Below are 24,854 nucleotides of genomic sequence, written 5' to 3' on the forward strand. Positions count from 1 at the left end.
AGCAAAACGGTACAAACTTTTTTTTTGTATTTAAATTAAGTGTAACAAAACACATCTGGGTAGCTGTTGCTGTAAATATGACGCTGGAAGAGTTAACGACGAAAATATCGTACTTAGACGCTTTAATATGAAACATTGTACTGTTATTCGGTTAAAACCTTTTTTAAAACCTTTTTTAATTTAAGATTGGGTATTCCTTCTGACAACAGTCACCAATTGGTTTCGAGGTTTTCAAACTTAATATGACTTAATATGCAACAATGTTTTATTGGTGTTGACAGACGCGTGCACATGGGGCAATTATGATGATTGCCTGTCATGGCCTGGCTGTTCTAGAAGCTGTGGGGGAGGCTCCAGGTGCAGGGTTTGCGAATCGTGTTACTGGAAAATCGACAAAACTTTCTGCGAAAACTGCAATACCTTTTGTTTGAATGGTGGCTCGTTCCTAAATGGCGCATGCACGTGCCCGTCTTGGCGATCAGGAGTTTGCTGCGAGCGTGAGTACCATTTAACAGCGGATTCGTCATTGAAATGACTTTGTATAAAAACACAACTTCGAAACATTCTACACAAAAGAGTATGTTTTCCTTGTTATTAAGCATTCATATATTTGGATTTTTTTCTGAATAACACGAATCTTAATTTAACGTCTTTACCAACTTAAGAAATGATGCGTAAGTGAATGTGCAGGTTTTGGTCGATATGTGGCATGAATACGTCGGAAAGAACTACCGAATGTATTTAATAAACTTATCCAATCCCCTACCAGCACAAGTTAATTGTCTAAGAAATAAAACGACTATTTGTAACATCATATGAAGCTTGAAAATTGCATGTACATGCGTTTGTTGGGTAGTGACCGTTCCGGGGCACATTGCAATAAGTCAAGTCCAGCTTCCTTGTTGGGTAGTGACCGTGCCGGACAAGATTGTATTTAGTAACGTCTATATTCCTTGTTGGGTAGTGACCGTGCCGGGCCAGATCGTATTTAGTAACGTCTAGCTTCCTTGTTGGGTAGTGACCGTGCCGGGTCAGATTGTAGTTAGTAACGTCTATCTTCCTTGTTGTAAAGTGACCGTGGCGGTGCAGATTGTAGTTAGTAAAGTCTAGCTTCCTTGTTGGGTAATGACTGTGCCGTGGCAGATTGTAGTTAGGAAAGTCTAGCTTCCTTGTTGGGTAGTGACCGTGCCGGGGCAAATTCTATTTAGTTAAGACTTTAGTAAGTTATTTTACAGATATTCATAAGCATTGACTTATCTTATTATGTTTTGAGCTCATGTTCTAATGTATAGAATAACGAAACGATATATTTAAGATACTCCTAATTTAACATTTAAAATATATCAATCCCCAACTGTATACGCAATAAAAAAAAGTATTGTTCTCATATTGTACTTCACTTAAGGATTTTGACCGATTGCCAATATTTGACGGAATTTAATGTAAAGAATGCACAAATAAAAACAATGATCATATAACATTCAGAATGCACGCATATTACCATTGCAAACTGTCTACCCGGAAGGCAGGAATGCGGTGGTTCCCCAGATGGAATCAGGTGCACACAGTGTGAAAACGGCTACACATCGGGTGGCTACGGAAAAGGCTGTATAGGTATATAGAATAGTTTCGTGTTAACTGAATCAAGTTTTTGTTTTCCTAATTCGATTGCCATTTTTGTAACCTCTATACGTTAATTAAATTCAAATAACTGCTTTTAGTTTTAGATGTCTGTGTACAATTTTTACAATATTATTTTCCTTTTTGAGTTACCGCAACATGTTCACCACAATTCGACTTGTTACGCTATAAAACTGTATATTTTGTTAAAACACGGTCCTATGGAGTTCATGAGAATATAAGTTAAAGAGTGTATGGTATTTTGTAATTAACTGTAGTGAAAACTACCAATCGGATAATTCAAATGTTTCAAAACGGTTCCTAATGTAAACTAGAAATGACGCGGCAGAGGCCGAAGCGTATCCCCACGCGGCATGTTTGACCCAGGGCGCGCCCCAGGGTCTGTAATGGGACCATGCATAGTTGAGATTGACCGTATTGTCATGCGAAATTTTCAGTATCAATTGGAAGTAAATCGGTGTAGGCATGAAGAAGATAATGTAAAAAAAAACATAACATGTCAGAAACACAATGCACCCTACTTCGCCGATTTGATGTATTAAAACATTATCATTTTGCAATTTCATTAATTACCTCCCTTCAAAGCTTATTACTTCCCTTGCATTTGTTTTTTTTAAAGTTTGCCCTTAAAGGATGACCTTGACCAAAAAATGTTCAGCTCCATGAGATACACATGCATGCGAAATATCAAGTTGCTATCTTTAATATTGCTAAAGTTATGGCCAATGTAAAAGTACATAACATCAAAAATGAGTGAAAATCTCTGACCCGGCCCCACCCCAAACCCCCATTTATTTTGACCCAGGGGAAAAATAAAAGTTCCAAATAGTGCAGGGTCGAACATATGCTCACAGCTACCATGTGTGTAAGTTTCAAGGTTCAAGTGCTTATGGCGTAGAAGGAGATAGTGGTCAGGACGGACAGACGGACGGACGGACGGACAGACGGCGGAGATAACCCCAATATCCCAACGCTTTTCAAAAAGCGTCGGGATAAAAAACATCGGCTGCCATAAAAGTTTTACTCAAAACTTAGAAAAAGGCAGTATTATTATGACGTCATGACTTTATGTTTCCGTAGATAAATATTCTGGAAATATTAATCGTCATTACAATATGGCATATAAATCGGTAACTATATTAAAGTGTATGAAACAATGTTCAACATTGAAACACCATTATAAAAAATATATCGATAAAAACAGATCATTAACAAGTATTGTCTTGAAACACAAGCATCACGACACGTCAAATTAACGCGCTAATGACGACAAGATGTCAATATCTGAATAACAGTCGTGTTGTTGTTTTATTTTATATATTTTGTATTGGGGGGTGATATGGCTCAAAACTAGAATCTGTAATCATCCTTCGTAATTTACATTGACATGGTAAAGGTATTGATATTTTTGACTTGCATTACGCCCTTACCGTGTATATATTATATTTGTAGACGTGTTATAATGGCAATATCGACTGAAGGTATTTCACAAATTATTTGATTATAATTATCGTACTATCCATAGTTGATTGAAACGATTCACATTAATGACCATTCTATACATAGATGGTGACGTCACATCGTTATTGTCACCTCTAAACAAAGACGCATCACATTCCCCTTGTTTGGGGAATTATGCGTCCGCCAAAGTAGTTCTGCATAGGAATAAAAATGTTAATAATGAAAAAAAAATCGTTTTTTATTGTGTGTTTAAAACGGAATGTTGTTTAAAGAAATGTTATTTAATTATGTTTAAATATGATATTGAATTTCTATAAAGACTGATAGCGATTATCAGAAGCACGATTACCTGACCTACTTACGCTTTTTTATCTCGTAAAATACGTGCTACCCACAATTCCTTTCGCGTTAGTACACAGGTCAGTAAGACCGGTGTATACACAATGCATTAATGCCTTGTTACTTTCAGATATCAATGAATGTGCATCGTACCCCTGCAGAAATGGCGCCACATGCACTAACCTTTTGAACCAATTTTCATGTAGATGTACGCCAGGCTACACGGGACCTACTTGTGCGTCAGGTAAAGACCTTTGGAATGATTCTTACAAAATTAAAACACGTTCTTTAGATTATGTATATAACAGAAAATGGTGAGTAATTATATAAATCACAAACGGTACTTTAATTGTATGTATTGATGGCATCAACGAATTTATATTAAAATATTTACATTCACTCTTAATTTTCTGTAGAAAAATTAACGAGTACATTTTGCATAACCCGTAAGCCGACGATACCGCTTTTGAAGGCGGAGCTTCTTAAATCGGACCAACGGTTACAAGACGCAGACGCTAAGTTATACAGTGACCAGTACCGCGACCGCACTACATTTTTAAATATATTGATAAACATGAATAAACATTACCCGTTTGTTTACTTTTGTTTCTTTCATGTTTCATTAAAAACAAAAGCAAAATTGAAGAAAAAAATAAATTTATAAACAATGGCATTAAATAAAACCTATAAATACATAAAAACCGCAACTTGTATATATAGCTATATAAAAATAAAACATTTAAAATGTACGTCGTTTGCAAAACCGAAAGTAAATCGTTCGTCTGCAAGTGTGAAAACTTGCAGGCATAAGAATGGCGGAATATAATGCAAACTACGGAATCTTCGATTTAGGGTCTTTGTATGATTCTTTATCTGATTCAGATAATGCATATTTTGCAACAAATGATCTTGGTGATTTGTTGATAAACTCGCTTGAAAATAATATTGTAAAATTTGTAGAAACCAGCAATCACAGACAGCGGTACATGTACATGAACAGGGCAATTAGTGTATCAAAATGAGACTGAATCTAATTATGAACCTCAGCAAAAAAGGTTCAAGTGTCTGGCAGAGGCGGATATTGATAGTTTAGAGACAAAGCACCAGTCTACAGCTACTAAGAATAACACACAATGGGGGATTAAGTTGTTTCAAGGTATGATATAACAAGTTTTTATAATTTTAAAATAAAAATCACACCTACCTGAAACCGTCCGTTCAATTTCAATCCGTTTCACAAAGGAATTTGGTGATAATTATTATGCACGAATATTATTATCAACATGTCTACTCAATAGTTTTACAAGAAGACAAGTCAACATCATACAAGTGCATACAGTACCTTTTAAAGTCCCTTTTTCAATAACAGCTATTAAAATAAATATTTTACAGAATATTCATAAAAACGAGGTTTGTGATATAAGAACTCATCTAATAAGTTGTTTACAATATATAAATTTGTTTCTGAAAATAAAATACCGTTCTAAAGATAACATCAATGTTTCTCTTTAATCTGACAGTAATTGATTCAGTATGAAATTGAGCATTGTGTTAAAAATCCCCCAATTCAAAGATACAAAATAACTTTTAAGACCTGTTGGGAATGCAACCACAGTGTGTGATTTAAAGGAATAATATCCTAAATTTATATACAATCAATACTTATATAGTGTCTCTTTTTTCAGAATGGCATCAGGAGGTATATTACGGGAACTTAGATCTCGAGACAGTTGGAAGGGAGATTTGGCTGAAAATCTGCGCAAGTTTTATTGCGAGGCCATGCCTAAACACAACGAAAAAAAGAGCAGTCACTGCCAGAGCACCACAGAACTGAATACCACAGGAACACATTGGTCAATATCATGAGCGCCATTAATAGATATTTTAAGGATATCTGCAGACATATTGACATAGTTCGAGATATTGAGTTTGTACGGGGCAACCGCACTCTTGATGGGTTCTCAAAAGCAGCACAGAAGCTGGGCTGTCAAGGCCTACACAGCATAAAGAAATCCTGACAAAAGAAGACCTGAAGAAAACGGAAGACCTGAAGAAAATAGCAACATATCTTCAGAACTATGAAAACTCTCCAGGTATACTACGAGAAGCAGCATGGTACGTGATCGCAGTTCATTTTGTTACTATGTGCATGGAATGTCACCATCAACTGAGGAAAAATAGCCTTTACTTCAAAGGGGATTCAGACTTGCAGTATATAGTCTTAAACCAAGAAATAAAACAGAAACAAACACCAAGGGGGAGCAAGCTCAACAAATCTTATGTCTGAAAAGCGAATTTTTGCTACAGGTGAATGATTGTGTCCAGTGAAAATTTTGAAATTATTTGTAAGAAAACAAAGTTCTTATGCAACCATGCTCTTCAATCAATTTGACAACAACGCCATTCTCCACCCATATCATCAAATACATGGTACACAAAGATGCCATTATAAAAAAAGATCTTAAGACAACTTTATGAAGAATATAAGCACCAGTGCCAAGCTCTCCCAATGTTACACTGGTCACTGCTTGCGAGCGACAGCGATCCAAGCCATGAATGATGCTAGCTATGAAGCTCGTCACATCATGTTCATTAGTGGTCACCGAAACGAGGCCTCCATTTGTTCATACAACCGTGGCTGCAATATAACACAGAAGAAGTCGATGAGCAACACCCTGTCAGCTCTAACAGAACCTACGTGTACATCAGAAAAACAGCTCGTCAAGTGTCATCACATCTGCGAGCGAGCAAACCGTGAGACTAAAATTGCAGATACAGGACTTGCAAAACGGGGATGAAATGTCTGCAAATTCTCAATAAGTGCAAAGCAATGAACAAAATATTTGCAACATGGAACTCTTTAGGGGAGCTTCATTGAGCAATTGCACTATTAACATTAAAAAAAAACATTAGAATAAACGCAATATGTTTTCCCTAGAAAATGTTGCATATAAGATCTAGTAGTTGGATATTTAAACAATAAGATTTAAGAAAAAAATAAAAATGAACAATTTAAATTTTTGAACTTGACAGTTACTATCAAGTTAAAACTTGAATTAACTTGTTCCTAGCAAGCTAAAAGTTGAATAACCTTGTTCAAATGTTTCAAACTTTAAAATGAGTTCCTTAAACGTGTTTTATGTGTTGAAAAAAAATACATCTGTAATTCATTGCAGATGAAATAATTAACTTCCTTGGCTTGAGTTACTTTTTATCAACGCTCCAATTGTCACCTAAATTCGCGAATAAACAATGATTGGATTATGCTTTATTATGTAAGATATCAACCTTAAAATACTTGAACATAGATATAAAAACAATAGGTTATCCTAGTTTTACCTCTGGAAAAGTACAATCCGTATAAATATATATTAAAATTAATCCAGAACACACTCTCTTCCCACTCAACTTCTCAAGCTGATGTAAAGTGACCGTGACATTCTTGTCGCGTGTTTGCTGCTCGACTATTATTTAAAGTAAAAATGATTAGTGAAATCGTTGAATTCCATTTTATTTGTGTTACGAACTACAGTGAAAAATAACATTTATCTATAGACAGCTCGATATTATACGTTCAAAGAAACATTTAAATAGTAAAACTTCAGAACTGCTTTTCTTCGCGCAGGTATAATGAATAACACAACCTAAAGGGGCGGGTAGTAGCTATTACCGAAACTAATATTACAACAGGTGTTGCCTCCCTTAAAGCATACAATTCTGAGTTGTTTTTTATGCTCTGATATGTTTTTATTGTTTCAAATCAAAGGAAAAAAATAAATATAAGGATTGATTCTTATTTTTCGGGCGTTTATGCAGTATGAACGATAAGGACGAGTTTTGAAAATTAAACGAGAAGCGCGGGCGCGCTTCACGGAATTTTCAAAACTCGCCCTGAGCGTTCATACTGCATAAACGCCCGAAAAATAATAATCAATCCTTAAATAATTTATTATATATATATTCAACATATTTTTAAATAAAAAGCGTCGATCTTTATATCGAGGTTTATTTGTATTAATAATAACGCTTCAGAACTCTAAATCAGATCAAAACAAATAATGATAAGTTTGTTCCCTCTACTCAATCAGTGCAAAATAGGCATAGGTAATAAGACAAGCGAAATTTCAAATGCTGTTACATGAGGATATACAGAAAATGATCGTCATGTGTGAAATATAAAAACAACAATCTCAGAATAATTCATTCACTTATAACACATTGAGTAAATTTACTCAAGACTAGATACTAAAATAAACTAGATCGTCAAACATATATATAACTAAACTATTATGACATGTCAGAATGAATAAACAACTATACTTTGGATGAATGAACTTAACGATCTGAATGTCAATATCTATAAAACAAACAATATTAAGGATAATCTTTTGCTACTAAACTACTCGTTTTTCTTTTGCTCGGGTATCAAACATTTGGACTAAGCATTTGTGATAAATACGAACTTTTCAAAACTAAAAATCTGACATATACAGACCATAAACCTACGGCATATGAGACACATTTCTTATCAACATATTTATTTAATAATAAAACAAAATACTTTTTAAATGTAAACATAAATCGTGTCGTTACATCTTGATATATAGTAAATACTATATCACATTTATAAACATTTATAATCCTAAAAACGATTAACAATTTCGCACTTGGGGAAGTTTGTTCAAGTATATTTTTTTTACTTGAACCACCAGCAACAAGGTCAACTTAACTGTTACGCATGTGTTGTGGATGAAGCTAAGTGATCGAATTACGTTATCATCTTCTTGAATTTTATTAACTTTATTAACTTTATTTTTAAGAAACATTGTGACATTTTTGTCTTAAATTATCGTTTTGCCGTGTATGGGTCTTTACTGTATGTTTTCCCAAGATGTATATCAGCAACATCCACTGCAAATATTTCACACATTGTTATATAATATCAATCATACTTTTCAGAACTAAATGACTCACATAAATACGTTTTTTCAGATATCAATGAATGTGCATCGAACCCATGTAAAAATGGCGCCACATGTAATAACCTTGTGAATCAATTCACATGTAGCTGTGCGAGTGGGTATACAGGGCTTACTTGTGTGACAGGTGAAACACATTTTTAAGTATTCTTACAAAACTTAAGCACGTTCTTTAAAAGAGCTACTTAACAAAAGTTATTTGCAATTTTATTTGTTACAATTGTGATGTCACTTTGGTGTATAAGTATACATTTTTCATTGTTAATTTATACAAAAAAATATACCCCCATACATTTACAACAAGTTTTGATAACACGCGTTGATATTCAAACCGAAAAAATATAAAATAAAATTCCTTTTTGCACAATGTTTACGCAATGTGCTTGCACTCAAAATAATTGTCCTGTTTTTGCCACTGAACAAGTTATCGTTCTTATTAACACTTGGGACTAAAATCATGATGATTAAATATGAACGTTTTAGAACTCTAAATCAAGCCAAAAATAAAATGAAATATAATACCGTTTTCCTTCTCTTGACATTTTTTTAACGTGTCATATCTTGTTTTGGGGGCAACTCAATAAAAGAGTGGATAACCTTTCCAAATATTCTTTTCAAGAATAAAGTTTTTAGGCCTTCATCTTTATATGTCAAGTTTTTCTTTGGGAATAGTTCACAAAGGCCTCTTGTGAACCATAACCTTTTTGTGTATTTCATCCTAGTAGTAACCTTGACACATAACAGAAACGTGTCATTTTTATGAAACAATTCTTATAAAACTTGTATACACATTGCGACATTGTCCACTTATCTGTCAGTCCAGGTCCGAATAGTCGCTAAAATTGAGACACCTCGATAAGATTTCATGAAACTTTATATTCACATTTTAAATTACACAAAGTAATGCATTGACCATTTTAATTTTGTGGTGAAACTTAGTTTACAAATGAACTCAGAAGAGCAATGTGATATTTATTATTTTCCCTACCGTTTTCACAGGAAGGGATTTACGGTTGACCATCTGTCCATCCGTCTGTCAGTCAAATAAACCTGGATCCGGTTACAATGTTTTTCTAAGACCTATTTTTGGACAAACGTAACCCAGGCTTACTCAACCTAGATATTGTCAAGATGAGCATTGTGATCAAGTTTCATCAACATTGAGTCTAAAAGGGCCTTTAGTGTTAACAAGGATTTTACAAGACTTGACATGTTGACCTAGGTTTAAGACAACGCGTGGCCAAGATACGAACCTCTGCTGGAAATTGTCCAGATAAGCATTCTAACAAAGTTTCATCAAGCTCGAGTCATGTGGGCTTTTGAGCGGTAACAACGTTTTCCTAAGATTTGACATTATGACCCAGTTTTCGGACACATGTTACTCAGATTCGAACTCGGTCTTGATATGGTCTAGATAAACATTCTGATCAAGTTTTATTAAGTTAATTATGGCTGCTGGAATGTAACAAGGTTTTTCTAGGATTTAACCAGGTTTTTGGACCCACATCATCCAGATTCTAACTTGGCATAGATATTGTACAGATCAATTTTTTTGGACGCACTTGACCAGATTGGAACTCGTCCTAACATAGGGTGATCACAATAGCTCATCTTGGTCACTTTGTGCTAAAGTAATGTAAAAACTTAACATATAAAGAAATAAATAAATAGTAGAACGTATGAACAACTAGCATTTGATTTCTATGCAGAATTTTGACAACTTTTGAATGAACTATTAGTCAAGTCCAGCTAATGCGACTCTAATTTTCTTTTGATAAAGTTTTAATTTCCTAGAATTCCACTCATGCAAGAAAAATTGAAGATAAAAGCAGAAATGAGGCTGTGACATTTGCCTACCTGACTTTTTAACACATTGAATGAAACTATTGAATTGTTCGCAAATTTCAGAGTTCACAGTTTCAAAACCTTGCAGCCTACACGAATTAAAAGCACTGGAACAATTGTGGGTATATCCGTGAAAAATATCATGAAAGAAACGGACATTTTTGTAATACCCACTTTCTCGATTTAAGCAGTATTCTTGTAAATTGCATGCAAAATCGTAAAAAATATCAGTTGGTGGTGTTTCTAAATGTGTATACAAGGATGCTGCTGGGTCTTTACGTCCTTCTACTGTGGTCATATGAAACCCATAACAATGACCATGATCAGCACAAAACCACAGGAATAAATTTGACGTACCAGGAGCCGAAGTATGAACTTTTGAGTACAATTTTTGACAGCGTTCAAAGTCTAATGTTGGATCATCGTGGTCAACATTCTTTTTACTAGAATTATCATTGTCTATGGTAAATTTTCGCATGTTCCTCAATTTCAATCCTTTTTTATTAAAGTAATATGCACGACCATAAACTGCTGGATTATATGTTCCTAACTGGGGAATTGCTGGTTTTGGTTCATTGCTCTCAATACTTTGTGACTGATTGATAATATGCATAATCAAAAGTTTAATATCATCCGGCAGTGTGTTGTTATTATGTAACATGGATTCACCTACAAGGTCTCTGAGCTCAGGAGCAACACGTCTCATTTCATTGAGTATAGCATTAAACCGATCAATGGACAAACTTGGTTCATAGATAAACAAACGTAATGTAGAACAGAAGGAAGGTGGTAAGAAGCTTGTAACAGATGCAGTGGTTGCTAACATTTTAATAACATAAGCAAAGGCTATCTTTTCCCCAGCAGACATACTGTTACTTAAAAATCTTTCAAATGATGGTCTAACATCAGCATCTAAAACCTGTGTAACATTTTGTATTCTGCTTTTTTTTTCTAAATCATCTAATATATCTGTATTGTTAATTTCTCTTAGCTCCAGTTTAGCCAAATAAATCAACGTGTCCCTATTTTTAATCATTTGTTGTTTATCAATATCATTCATGTTTTTCAAAAAACACCGATCCATTCTACGATGTAATGTTGGTTGTATATCAATATTATCAGCGCATTGCGAAATTTCCTCATAAGTGGCATGTCTAAATCCTACACCAATTTTTGTTCCATCACAACAGAGCCTTTTGGGTTGAAATCCACAGACACTACATGGAATTTTAAAATCTATTTTCATATAAGAGGCCCAACTAAACCACCAATTTAAAAATACCTTCGGGTCCATGAATTTAGCTTCAGGATGTCTTAATTTGTATGATTCATTTTTCATCATGCAAAATGCAGAAAATGTTGTGCCAGATGTTGTTACCATATTAATAAACTCGTATCCTATTTCATCACCTGCAGCAGTATATCTTGATAATACATGCAAACAATCACCCAATCCTTCATCCCAGTAGATTTTACATGGCTCTGACGCATTGCAACAATGTCTTGTATAAACATCACATTTAACAGGGGCAAAGAGTGTGTAAACAGTTAGGCACCGTTTGTTTTCATGCAAAATGATGCCATTAGGATCCCATTCCTCGTGATCATCTGTTTGTACCCAACCAATACCACATGCACATGTAGTGCCGGGAATTGTAGGAAACAAGTCAGGACCTCTAAGACATCCATCATTTGTTCGACTTAAATGAAGATCATTCCATGAATCACGCTTTAAAATATTATTTCTTAGAGTATCACTATCTTTGGATTGTGCTGGATGTCCGCTTTTACATTTAAATTGCCAAAGACCAGATTCTACATTAAAAAAGTCAGTGCTTGTATTTTCAAAGTTACCTATATCATTAGTATACGTGTCATACTGATCAATAACCTCATCAGGTTCTGTTTGAACAGGATCATTTAAAACTTCAATGTCAACAGAAACAAATTCTTCGAACACCTTAGGATGACGTTGTAAAACAGCAATGTGTTTACAGACATTTTTGGAAAGAAGATTGTCTATTGATTTTTGACGTGTCCTCTCGTGGTTCTGCATTTTCCATCCAAACAACTTAACATGTACTTATTTAATTTTTTATTAAATGTAAGATGAACAAACACTGGATGTTCGTCACCTTCCACAAGAATTGAATACTTACGTGTGTCTTGACTGCAAGAGAGTGTCACTAAATCTTTATCCTTATCATTTAAAGCAGTTTGTACAAACCGTTGAATTCGTGTTTCAGTAGAGTTACTGCCATCAACCGTCAAGTTTGACACAACCATCTGTTCTAGAAATTTGCAGTGCATACGAGTTACAGCATTTTCTTCTGTTGTATCTAAAACGAAAAACTCATCATTTGATTTGTGTGCATTTTTAATATTTATCAAAGTACTGTAGGTGTTACAACTACAACGATAATAATCTCTAGTTTCCTGTGGGTATTTGAGGACATAGACAAACGAGTTCCTCTTAAATGAGCCGTCATGCTGATCATAATCATTCATCACACAGCCTAAATTTCCTAATTCATCAAACATTTGAATAGAAAACGTCCCATGATCCAGGAGTGAGCAATAGTAATTTTGAAACAGGTTCAAAGAAGAATTTGTGGATGATTGTATTAAGGTTGCATGAGGCAATGCTTCTGTTAACTGGCCCTGTAAAAATGTACGTGTTACACTATTGGTCTTAATTGTTTTGCATCTTTTTATTTTTTTCGCTACCACATTTGTATTACATAAACTTGCCCCTGGAAAATCTGTGGTGTTGGAATTATTTAACTCTGGAAAAGCCTTAACAAAATAATTGAAAAGTGAGGCATATTCTTTTTTCATAAAAAGATATATTGAAAGATTTCTTAACGAAGTTGCCTGAGATAAATTAAAAAAGAAGTTTGAATCAAAACGTGCTGATTTTGCAAAAAATGACTCTAATCCTTTTATATCCCCTGATAAACAATTCAATATTTTTGATTGTTCCAAAAGCGTTTTGTTACCCGTTACCTTTTCAGTTAGCATATCATTTGACTTGACAAATTTACGTTCAACTTGATTTAAACGGAAGTTAACAAACAGATTGATAATTTCAGACTGTGTCTGGCTAGGCGATAAAGGTTTAAAACAAAGGTATTGTTCATCAGGTTTTCCTAATGAAGCTTTGCTTTTTTTTGGCAAAACATGTATTATAAACGAATCCATACTAATTTCTGAGGTGTCTATAATGGTATCCAGCTCAGCAGCGGACTTGGGAATCGTTTTTGAAATACAAAGTTTCACAATTTTGTCTGGTCTATCTCGTTTTTTGGGTAATTTATTATTTTCTGTTTCCATTTTCTTACAATCTTCTACAGTTATTACATTATGCAACAAAATGCTGTAATCTGACACTGCAAACTTATCTTCAATGAATTTTAAGTATGTCTGTTCCATCAATCCTTTATATATCCCACTTTCAAAATATCTGACATAAATTATTTCTTTTTCTTCAATAACACACTTAAAAATTGTACAAACAAAACATCCTTTTGTGCAGTTTTTAACAGACGAAAGTCTAGCTGCTTCTTGCTCTAAAGTAAAAAAACTCTGTTTAACACCAGTTACAATCTGTTGTTCATACATTTTATGTAATATTTGTTGTTGATATTGAGAAGCTTTTGAACATTTATCAAGATTACCTAAAAGAACTTTGAACCATTCCTCCCCATAACTTAATTCATAACCAACAGTTTTACCTTCCTCGCGCTTGCGTTTAGATGATTTAAGTTTCGTGCCAGAAAACAGGTTGGAGCCAAGTTCAGGTCTACATGTCTCAACAAAATCAAATTGAGTGCATTTTTTTACATAATAGTATGACCTAGGAGCATGACTCGGTACCAATGCTGACGCAGAAGCAACTTTATTATGGTTGGAATATTGGCTTATTATATCTGGCCATCTTTCTCCTAACAGAGATCTTCTGTGTAAAAATTCCACACAAAGATTTTGAAACTTTTCAAAATCTTTGCTACTTATGTCCTCTAAATACTTAGCATGATCCTTTGGTGTGTAAGTGAGCAAATCATCCATGATGTTGAACTCTTCATCAAATAATGGCAGCATCAGCTGTGGTCTCTGGAAAAAAGATTCAAATCAGGAGCAAATACAATTTAATTGCACTGTATACCGGAAAGTGTTGTCAATTAATATCAATGAATATTAGGCAAATGCTATGATATTTTTATGAAGCATAATAGATGCTAGACGAAACACATTTGGACCTTCTGAATTATTTGTAGTCTACTTAATCTTATTTAAACTAATGTTCCGCGGTCGGAGACATATCCCCCCCCCCCAAACGTTGCCTTGACCATGACTTTGACCTAGTAACCTGAAAATCAATAGGGGTCACCTGCCAGTCATGATCAATGTACCTATGAAGTTTCATGATCCTAGGCCTAAGCGTTCTTGAGTTATCATCCGGAAACATTTAGTGGACGGACCGACGGACGGACGGACCAACAGACGGACAGACCGACATGTGCAAAACAATATACCCCCTCTTCTACGAAGGGGGGCATAAAAAGTACAAAAGTTAGTCAATGTCAGGTCAAAATGAGGTCAGGGTGATGTGGATGTGTTGATAGTGCTAGGAAACATGTCATTTTGTAATAGCCTTGAATGGCAGGACACGTACCAACCGACAGGCCGATTGCTATATGCCTTGAGCATCAGTAGATTCTGCCGTTCAAAAAGTCAATGAAGCTTAACTGTGTTGTTCTAACTGAACAGTAAAATTTACGTACTAAATGCATTGGGCATAACACCAGATTTGTGGTTTCTTCCTTCACCTGATGATCCTCTAACACAGCAAGCCAATCCTCCAATGTTCGAAATATATTCTGGTCCTTATAATGGCAGACAAAAACAAGACCTATGATTTTAAGTAAATTTGTTATGTTCATATATACATTAGTTATTTTTTCCAACTATTTTTTTTAGTTTGTATATGTTGTTTTACAATTGTATTAGACATGGCTATTGAATTTTTTCATTAGATTCTAACTTAACAAATGAGTGTAATTTTTTTTAACTCTTGATGCAAGCAAATGATGAACAGTAGTAATTAGGCACACAAACCTGGAAAACAATATGTACTTGACCATCAACACTAGAGAAGACCGACATAAAGATATGCAGAAAATAAAGTAACACCAGTTCATACACAGTACTCAACTTACATCATAGAGATGTTTAAGTGCGTGGATTTCAAGACGATTAAAGCTCAGGACTTTGGTACAGTCTCTCCATCTACAGCACTTCTCTTGACCCACATGAGAGATGATATGTGCATCTATCTGTCCTATTGAGTGAAAGTCTTCCTTGCAGGATGTCCATTTGCATGAATACTCCTATAACAAGCAAATTTGTAAACTGCAGATTTGGAAGCCAAAGTCAATTAACTTACAGTGTCCACATTTTTAACTTAAGTTATAATCATTCACTAAGTTTTACACAAATGTTATTTTTGTTTGAAAATGTTAATGAAAAGGCAAGGCAAAAAAAGAGATGTACTCACATAAGTCAATGAAAATAAGACTACTAATAGGTCTTGGTGTGTATTGTGGATTTCACCATGATTTGTTTTACTCTATTTTTGTTTTATTTATCTATATATTGATATTTTTCATGAGTATTTTACACAGATACACATCTAATCAGAGCCTCCGTTAATGTAATAAAGTATATTACTGTTCTGTTCTTCTGTTAATAACTTATCTAAAACAAGAAACCGTCGGAGACGGGTGATGCTCTCCAAAGTTTGTTTTGTCACAATATTGCACTATATATTCAGATAAAAGGAAACGTCTTGAGGGGCATAAGTTTGGACAAAATAATACGATGGATGGTTTAGCAACTTAAAAATTTCAAATTTCAAAGGGCCATAACTCTGTGAAAAATCATCCGACCATAAACGGCTGATAATATGCACATCTCCTCTTGGTAGTGAAGCTTCCCATAAAGTTTCATTGAATTCCCGTAATAAGTTGCTGAGAAATAGCCCGGACAAGAATTGCACTATATGTACAATGGAAAAATTCATAGGGCCATAACTCTGTGAAAAATCATCCGACGAGAACCGGCTGATAATATGCACATCTCCTTTTGGTAGTGAAGCTTCCCATAAAGTTTCATTGAATTCCAGTCATTAGTTGCTGAAAAATAGCCCGGACAATAATTGCACTATATAAACATGTTAATGGAAAATTTCAAAGGGCCATAACTCTGTGAAAAAACATCCGCCCAGAACCGGCTGATAATATGCACATCTCCTTTTGGTAGTGAAGCTTCCCATACAGTTTCATTGAATTCCGGTCATTAGTTGCTGAGAAATAGCCCGGACAAAAATTGTGCACGGACGGGCGGATGGACACACAGACAGACGAAGCGGCGACTATATGCACCCCCCCCCCCAATTTTTTTTGGGGGGAGCATAAAAATAGCAACAAGTAAATTTGATATATTGTATGAATATGGCATACAATTATTTTTCCAGGTTGAAATCTTATTTAGTTTCTGATATATAGCCCTAAAATGTTTGTAACAGACAGATGGATGGACTGACAGACTGACCGATGAAAAACGCCAAAACTGTATCTCTCTGCCTTTGGCGAGGATAATAATTCAACAGAAAGTAGAAATCATCAATAAAAACTTGATGCATCTAAGTTTACTTAGCATAGAGTGAGTTCATTATGTCCCTTAACTGAACAAAACAGCTATTTCAAATACTAAACATGATTTGTTGCAATTATAAAGAAGCACTTACAGGTCCAGAGTTTCAATCACCAACATATGATAAAAATAGTTCTCAGTAACAAAGGGCACAGAAAATGCAAGAAAAAACACTTAAAGGTTAAAATAAATATATACATGTATGGTTATTCAATAAACAATGTATAATTTGTCATAATGTACCGGTCCTGGGTTTTTCTCAACATCATTTGAGAGCATCAACATCCGCTGGGACAGGTTAACATGTTGCTGAATACACAGCTGCATCATAATGTAATGAAGACCACCTTGTCCACACATATGACCCAGCATCATCAGTCCAAACATCTTCATCCACATGGTGGGAGGGAAATGTTCGTATGTTCCTACAGAACAAAACATGTTAATGACTTATCATTTAAAGTATAAAAGGCAAGCCTTAAAATTCTAAGAAAGCTTTAACTTCTGTATCAGGTTAATATCATCCTAGCTGTGCGGATCTTGGTAATATACCCATTAAAACATTCCTTACAGCCACACACCTTGAAATGAAATACATGGCATAGTAAATTTAAGTATAAATAAGAAACATATTTTATCTTTGCCAATTAGAATATATCTGGTGTTTGCAAGGTAGAAATCCGTCTCTTTTGCGCTTTAAAACTTAAAAATAATCGCGTTTGTCGAAATGGACGTATACGTATAAAAATCCTTCTTTCAGTTTTAAAAGCGGTAACGTTTGAAAAATAATAAATTACTTGCTAACTAGGCTATAGATTTAATTTTATCTATGCCAATTACAATATATCTGGTGGTTACGTCTTTTTGCGCTTTAAACCTTAAAAATAATCGCGTTTTTTGAAATGGATGTATACATATAGAAATCCTTTCAGTTTTAAAATTTAGAAAAATAAATAAATTACTTGCTATCTATGCTATAGATTTGATTTTATCTATGCCAATTAGAATATATCTGGTGATTAAGGTAGAAATCCGTCTTTTTGCACTTTAAAACTTAAAAATAATCGCGTTTGTCGAATTGGACGTGTACGAATAGAAATCATTCTTTCAGTTTTAAAATTTAAAAAAATAATAAATTACTTGCTAACTAGGCTATAAATTTAATGACAATTTTGCACACTTTCAAATTGCATCTATATGTATTGATTAACATGTATTTCATTTCAAGGTGTGTGGCTTTAATATAATATATAAAACATTGTTGAAATGCTCAGTTAAATAAAAATAAGTAATATCCGTCAATGGGATCAAGTCACACAATAAACTTATAGACAATGCTTAATTTATTCACTTCAAACTGTTTTTTTGACAGATATCAAAAGTTGAATCAAATTTTCTTTAATTTCATTCAAGATCTTATCACTGCATTTGATTAAAAATTTGAAAAATGCTAAAATTTGCCTTCACAATGGAAACTTCTATTTTCCAAGCATCCCTTCCACTTCCTTAAGCTGACTTCGTTGAGTTCTTGATTAGCAGATGCAATCTGTAGGATTAACTTTATAAATAACTCTAAAATAAGTGATCATTACCCAAAAAATAAAAAATATTAATTCTTTTGCCTAATGAGACACTTTCACATCCATAAATGTGCCACAAACATAAAGGCCATTAACCATCCAATCAAAATATTCAGAAATAGAGGTGCTCATTATATTAACAGTAATGACAAAGTTTGTATACATGTATATATTTTCAACATACTATGTTCTGCAAAATATTCTCATGCAAACCAGGGTTGTCAATTTAATAAGCTACATTGCATGTAATAGGGGTAAGACAATTCTGAAAATAATCCTTGTTGTGTTTGTCAAATTTTGTTCGACAACTTCATTAATCACATATTAGCTAGATTTTAGGTTGCCATAGTGTAGTGGATATGGTGGCCACCTCACAAACAGAAGGTCATTGGTTGGATCCCAAACAGTGGAAGCATGCTTAAGATCTTCCCAAAAGACACCTATTAATGATCCTACGGACATATTAGCTTGATTTAACGTATCCATGTTGAAGTGGATATGGTATCCGCCTAGCAAACATGAGGTCAGTGGTTGGATCCCCACTGTGGGAGAATTCTTTAGATCTTCCGCAAAGACATCAAGTACTAATCCTACCCAGGGAACGGACTTGAGGGTATTTCAAGCAATCTGGCTAAAACAAACAGGTTTAATTAAAATAGAAAGATTAACTAAAATGGACATACCAGTTATATAGGGCTATAACTATCATATTGAGTATGTCAACACAAAATTGTGTCATTAGTTGCTAGAAGATACAGAAAACATTATATGGGAAAGTGCATGTGTAGACCTCCTTTCTTTTGTTACTTAATTAGTACATAAAATGCTTGTCAAGCATACGCAAAGCAGTGATTTAAAGTCATACCATGGGTGAAGCTATTAGCTTAATTTTACTCTCTTTTCCAGTCTCCGGTTGCTTGATGTGGCGACTGCAGAAGTGGCTCAGCAAAGCGTCTTCGTTGGTGCAAACAACCCTGAATTCTGGACACGAAATGTGCGCCTTCTTGAAATATATAGTGAAACATAAAAATATATTAAACATTTATTTTTCATTATATTAACTAATAAATACCTAATAAACACGAAATTTGAGATTAACTTAGATAAGAAAACATTTAATGTAAGCAAGTTAGTTCAAATAACAATGAACAAAATTGCAATATTTTTATCAATAAATCAATAATAATTATTTTAAAAAACAACAACCTGACAATCTCCTCACATTTATGTGACTGAACTGTCAGTCAAAAAACGTTTGTGAGCTAACAGATAGATATCTGTTATGAGAGAAGATCCAAAATATTTTGCCATTTCTTATATCATACTGCAAGTGGCAGTTCTTCTGGCTCTGGGCATTTTCTATTTCTATCAAACCACTAAATTCAATGTATTTTATTCAGAAAAGAATTAACAGACCATGGATGTTATCTAGCCTAAGAAGCATTATAATGCAAGGTACACTTATAAGTTACATTTCTTACCTTTTTCAGCTTTATCAATAAAGGACGACATGCGGGTGGGTTCTTCTGTCTGCAGGGTCGTGCCACTTCTTTCCTCTTCTTCTGCCAAAATATTAATTAAACATACTTGGTAACCAATATTATTTATAATGATGGAAGTAAATATATTTTTAATTTGCAGACAATTATTATATCTCTATTATGCTTTCTCACCAGGTATGTTCCACAGATATTTGAAGCCTTCACCTCCACTGCAACGGTCTAGGCAAGTTCTACAACTATACAATCCTTCGTACTGGTTGCTGTCGGACATCTAAATTATGGAAGAAATACACACATATATATTGCCAAGTTGTATGATTTTGATACAAAAGTGATTTATTCCTCTATCGTTATCACAAAAGAATCACAAACCCAACCAACAGCAGTTTTATTCCTATGCTCTCACCTTAAACTCTGCAAGGGGCTCAATTTCACATATCTTGTCAAACCAGAACAAATGTACTTCAAGTTTTCATTTAATTACATGTATATGGACTGGCAAACTATGAATAGTTAAAGAACTTAGAACTGCTTTCTGTCCAATATGCGCATAGCAAATAAGCTTGCATTGTAAATGTTAACACTACCAAAAACGCTATGCTTATTATGAGGACCATTCTTTATACTGTCAATTAAGGGTGTTCACTGAAACATGCTGAACATAATTAAATGTTTGGAACTTTATAAGTGAAACATTCAATAATTTTAAAAGAAAAATCACTTTAGTCAGTTCCATTTCTTAAGTGGTCTTCATGCATATGGTTTCATGCATGATGTTTCGTGCATAGTGTTTCATTCATCTGAAAGCCAACTACATTATTAGAGGTCTTGTTTTATGCATATGGTTTTATGCATGGTGTTTCATGCAAAGGGTTTGATGCATAGTGTTACACATTTGGTTTATTTGCGTGTGGTTTATACACGAGGTTTAGTATAGGTTGTTTTCATGCATCTGGTTTTGTGCATGCGGGTTTAGAGTGTGTGGTTTTGTGTATGATGTTTGAGATCGAGGTTTTAATGCCTATCACTTTGGAGTATAGTGTGCGTTCATACAAACAGTTTTCATGGTAAAAGGTTCGAACCTGATGGGTCCTGGTCGACTTTCATAAGAGAGAAATCAGCGCTGTAGTTTTAGGTTTTGATAATAATTGTTCTGTTCAGTTTCCGATCAATTTGGAAAGATAGCCACAAGGAAAATTCATTCTGTACGATTCGTCCGGAAAGCTAGCCGTTACTGTGTACATAAGGGAGGGATCGTTACAAATCTTAAAACCACTTAAACTTAAATTTGCAAACACAATAAGAATGTGAAACCCATTTTAACTTTTTTTTAAATAATCAATTAACATCAAACATAAAAAGGTTTATAATAATTTAAAACTCATAGAAAAACAACACTTAACAATCAACACAACAACAGCAACTATTAACAGGTGTAACAAGATGGCCATGCATAATTTAGATTTGGATAACTATGTTTTGGCTTAAAACACTTTTTATTTTCACATTATCTTCAATTTTGGATTACGTTCATTTTCAATTGTTATTTTGCAGGTTTCTATATTAGAATGTGTGTTTTCGATTTTATTTCTTTGTTTTGATTTATCATTGATGCGTGACCCTGGCTGAATCTAGCTAGTGGAGAACTTCAAATTACACATACTATGAACAGTGATCCTTAGCAAATTTTGGATAGTATATATGGCCTGGCTCTCGCAACTAAAGGTAACATGTAACTTCATTAACCCAGAAACTTTACCTTTCATCAACAGTCTTAGATTTCTGGAACTTACATTCAACATGCACAATTATATAAGCTTAGGCTTTCGATGCAATCGAGCTAGAATAAATGGGTTTAAACTTAACATGAACAGTTATAAACATGCTTCTGTGGAAATCTTTAACTACTGCAAATAAAGAACACATTTATGATGTGGCCCGCAGTCCACAACCGAGTTTGAATAAAGCTGGCTTACATACTTTTTTATTTATTGCAGGATCCAAAAGGTTTCAGAATGACACACAGGGCAAATGGAGTCTCATTCGGTGAAATCAATAGGGGACTTATAAATAATTCCATATCACATTCAAAAGAAGGCTTGAATAAAAGATGGCTTAAATGAAAACTGTCATATTGAGAAGTTTAACATTAGTCTCAGTAAACTGCATACCTCCTTCCGGCCTAAAATTGGTCTTAGTTGACGTTTCCGTTTCTTGCAGACAACCACCATCTGCAAAAGACACATTCTTTATAAAATGACAGAATTATAAAAAAAAAAAAACAGTTTAACTTTAAGTAAAACTTATAATATAAAGTATAATGCTTCTTTTCTTTTTTTAACTTCACAATGTTTATGTTTTTTTCATTCTGTAAAAAAGCCATGAAAACGACTAACAATGACAATGGTATAATTGCTAATACCTTCTTCGTAATCTTGGGATGTAGTGAAGTCTTTTGAAGTGGCTTGATGACAGCAGATGCAGCAGGAGCCTAAAATTATTTGTTTAAATACAAACTAGATGACAACCAGACATTGATTCCCACCACGGAATTTGTCCGGACAAGGACAAATCCAATAGTCAATTAAAGATTAAATGCATCCATGCAAAAGCCATGCTATTTATTCTCAAAACTTGTAAAAACAGGACGAAGCGCCATAATTATGACAAAATCGGTTACAGCTAAAACTCCTTTTTACCAATCTCTATCACCTTTAACGCCATTCAGCTGTGGAAATATAAGCCAAGTTCTTCCACTATTAATGAAATATTGACTTTACAAACTTGCAGATTGCCAAGCAAGAGACGTGCTTAATACCTACCACATGGGAGGGGGGAGAGCTAGTGATAAAACTTCAAGCTGAAAGAATGCTCTAAAATATTAAATGACTTGGATAATCAACAAAATGCATTAAACATTTTAATGAGTTAAGAAGAAAGAAATTTGATAAACAAGTGTGTTTAAGAACATTTTTCATAAAAGCCACAATGCTATCAACATATGCCCACAATTCTGCCAATACATGGTAAGTGACAAACGTGGCCTAAACCCTTTTATAAAACAACATTTTTATTATAACTTGTTTTCATATAAACAAGTATACCATTCGAACAACATCTGCGTATGATTTCGTATTTGCATCAGACACCATGGCTGGAGTGGAAACTGGAGTCCAGACACAATCAAGAACAACAGGCTCAGCTTCAATCTGGTGGACATCAGTCACTGGCTGCATGTCGTCAAGGACCGTCTCTAAACAGCCACGAGCACCACTGGCATTAAGATGAAGGCCATCCCGGGTGAACATGTTCCTTGTCTATGATTGAATATACATGCAAGCATTTGGTTAATTTTCATGTTTAGAAAAATACAAAAAATTTAAGTTGAAATTAATAAACATAATGAGTTTTTGTTTATATACAGTGTTCCAGATAAGTGTTCATGCAATACAAATAACTACATGAAATTTTTTTAAAAAACACCCATTAAAATAAATCTGTACGTTTCTCTGGTAAAATATAAATTATATGTTCACATTAAAATCACTTTATTACTAAGAGTACTTGAATACATTTAAATAGACAATAGTCCCTGTCTCTGCTATCTTTTATTACTCAAGAATTCTGAAGTTCTGACACATGTCATATTTTGTTATTGGCTGTGAATAACAGTCTTAATGTTTCTTTGTTTTGTATTTATTTTAAGTAGAAACCCTTTTATCACAACAGCAAATAATTACATCATTAAGTTGAAAAAATAATTGATTATAATTTATTGAACAAGAGATTGCCAATATGCTCCCCTACCGGTGAAACTCCACCATTGTCAGTAAAAAATAATTATTTTTTTTTTATATATTTGTTGCCAAAGCAACCAGAATTTTTGACATAGGAACAAAATAAAATGACGTGCATAATCTCCATATTGCCATCTATCCATGTTTCATGAAAAAATATTAAGAACTTTTAAAGTTATTGCATGATCCAGAAAAGTATGTTAGACAGAAAGAAACACAGAGCGCAAACCATAATTATTGCACTTTAAGTGGTCAATCACACTTCAAGAAAAATTAAGGTCACACAAGTGAAAAAGCACTAGTTTTCAATAATCAATAAGTGTTAAAATTGCTATACACTGGTCAGTGTTAAATGCAAATATCACTTTGAACACGTAAAAGCGTCAATTATTGCACTTTAAGTGGTCAATCACACTTCAAGAAAAATTAAGGTCACACAAGTGAAAAAGCACTAGTTTTCAATAATCAATAAGTGTTAAAATTGCTATACACTGGTCAGTGTTAAATGCAAATATCACTTTGAACACGTAAAAGCGTCAATTTTTGCACTTTAAGTGTCCAAATGCGCGAAGCACGTGTTTTTAATAGATCACGAAAGGGGTAATAAAACACACAGTTGAACTTGAAGTGAAAGTAAACACAAATCCTTCGTTCACGCACACTAGGTTACTAGGTCGCGAAAATTAATGCCACTTTGAATAATACACTTCACACCGTCGAAATACACCAAATCACAATAAAACGATTGCTATTGCAAGTTCAAAAACAAAACAGAAATATATTAACCGCCGAAATGACTTATTGATCTCAAAATAAGGTCACAAACGTATACGATTCCGTATCTCAACCGTTTGAAAGCACGTGGGAAATCAGAAGGGGAGATTATTCCAACGAAGTTTTTTTAATTCTGCGATTGATTCTTCTCGAAAGTTATCGGTTTACGATTTCTCCATATATGGTCATACTACAATCATTCATAACGTTTATTTATAGATT

The 24,854-nt window shown here is 34.0% G+C and overlaps 2 protein-coding genes across 2 annotated transcripts; both read right to left on the reverse strand.

Moving 5' to 3' along the window:
- Positions 1-316: 316 nt before the first annotated feature.
- LOC127836000 (uncharacterized) lies at positions 317-18,571 on the reverse strand. Its single transcript, XM_052362417.1, has 8 exons — positions 18,441-18,571; positions 17,223-17,404; positions 15,485-15,655; positions 15,050-15,151; positions 12,425-14,378; positions 11,548-11,675; positions 840-1,200; positions 317-381 (listed from the first exon to the last, which is right to left on the reverse strand). The coding sequence occupies exons 2-8, from the start codon at positions 17,376-17,378 to the stop codon at positions 317-319; spliced, it is 2,937 nt and encodes a 978-aa protein (XP_052218377.1). The 5' UTR covers positions 17,379-17,404; positions 18,441-18,571.
- LOC127836466 (uncharacterized) lies at positions 18,453-24,010 on the reverse strand. The gene is made up of 7 exons (XM_052363117.1): positions 23,166-24,010; positions 22,484-22,552; positions 22,233-22,292; positions 20,233-20,332; positions 20,041-20,121; positions 19,425-19,562; positions 18,453-18,525 (listed from the first exon to the last, which is right to left on the reverse strand). The coding sequence occupies exons 1-6, from the start codon at positions 23,367-23,369 to the stop codon at positions 19,450-19,452; spliced, it is 627 nt and encodes a 208-aa protein (XP_052219077.1). The 5' UTR covers positions 23,370-24,010; the 3' UTR covers positions 18,453-18,525; positions 19,425-19,449.
- Positions 24,011-24,854: the final 844 nt, after the last annotated feature.

This window comes from Dreissena polymorpha, chromosome 6 (genome assembly GCF_020536995.1).
Source record: "Dreissena polymorpha isolate Duluth1 chromosome 6, UMN_Dpol_1.0, whole genome shotgun sequence".
Classification (NCBI taxonomy): Eukaryota; Metazoa; Mollusca; class Bivalvia; order Myida; family Dreissenidae; genus Dreissena; species Dreissena polymorpha.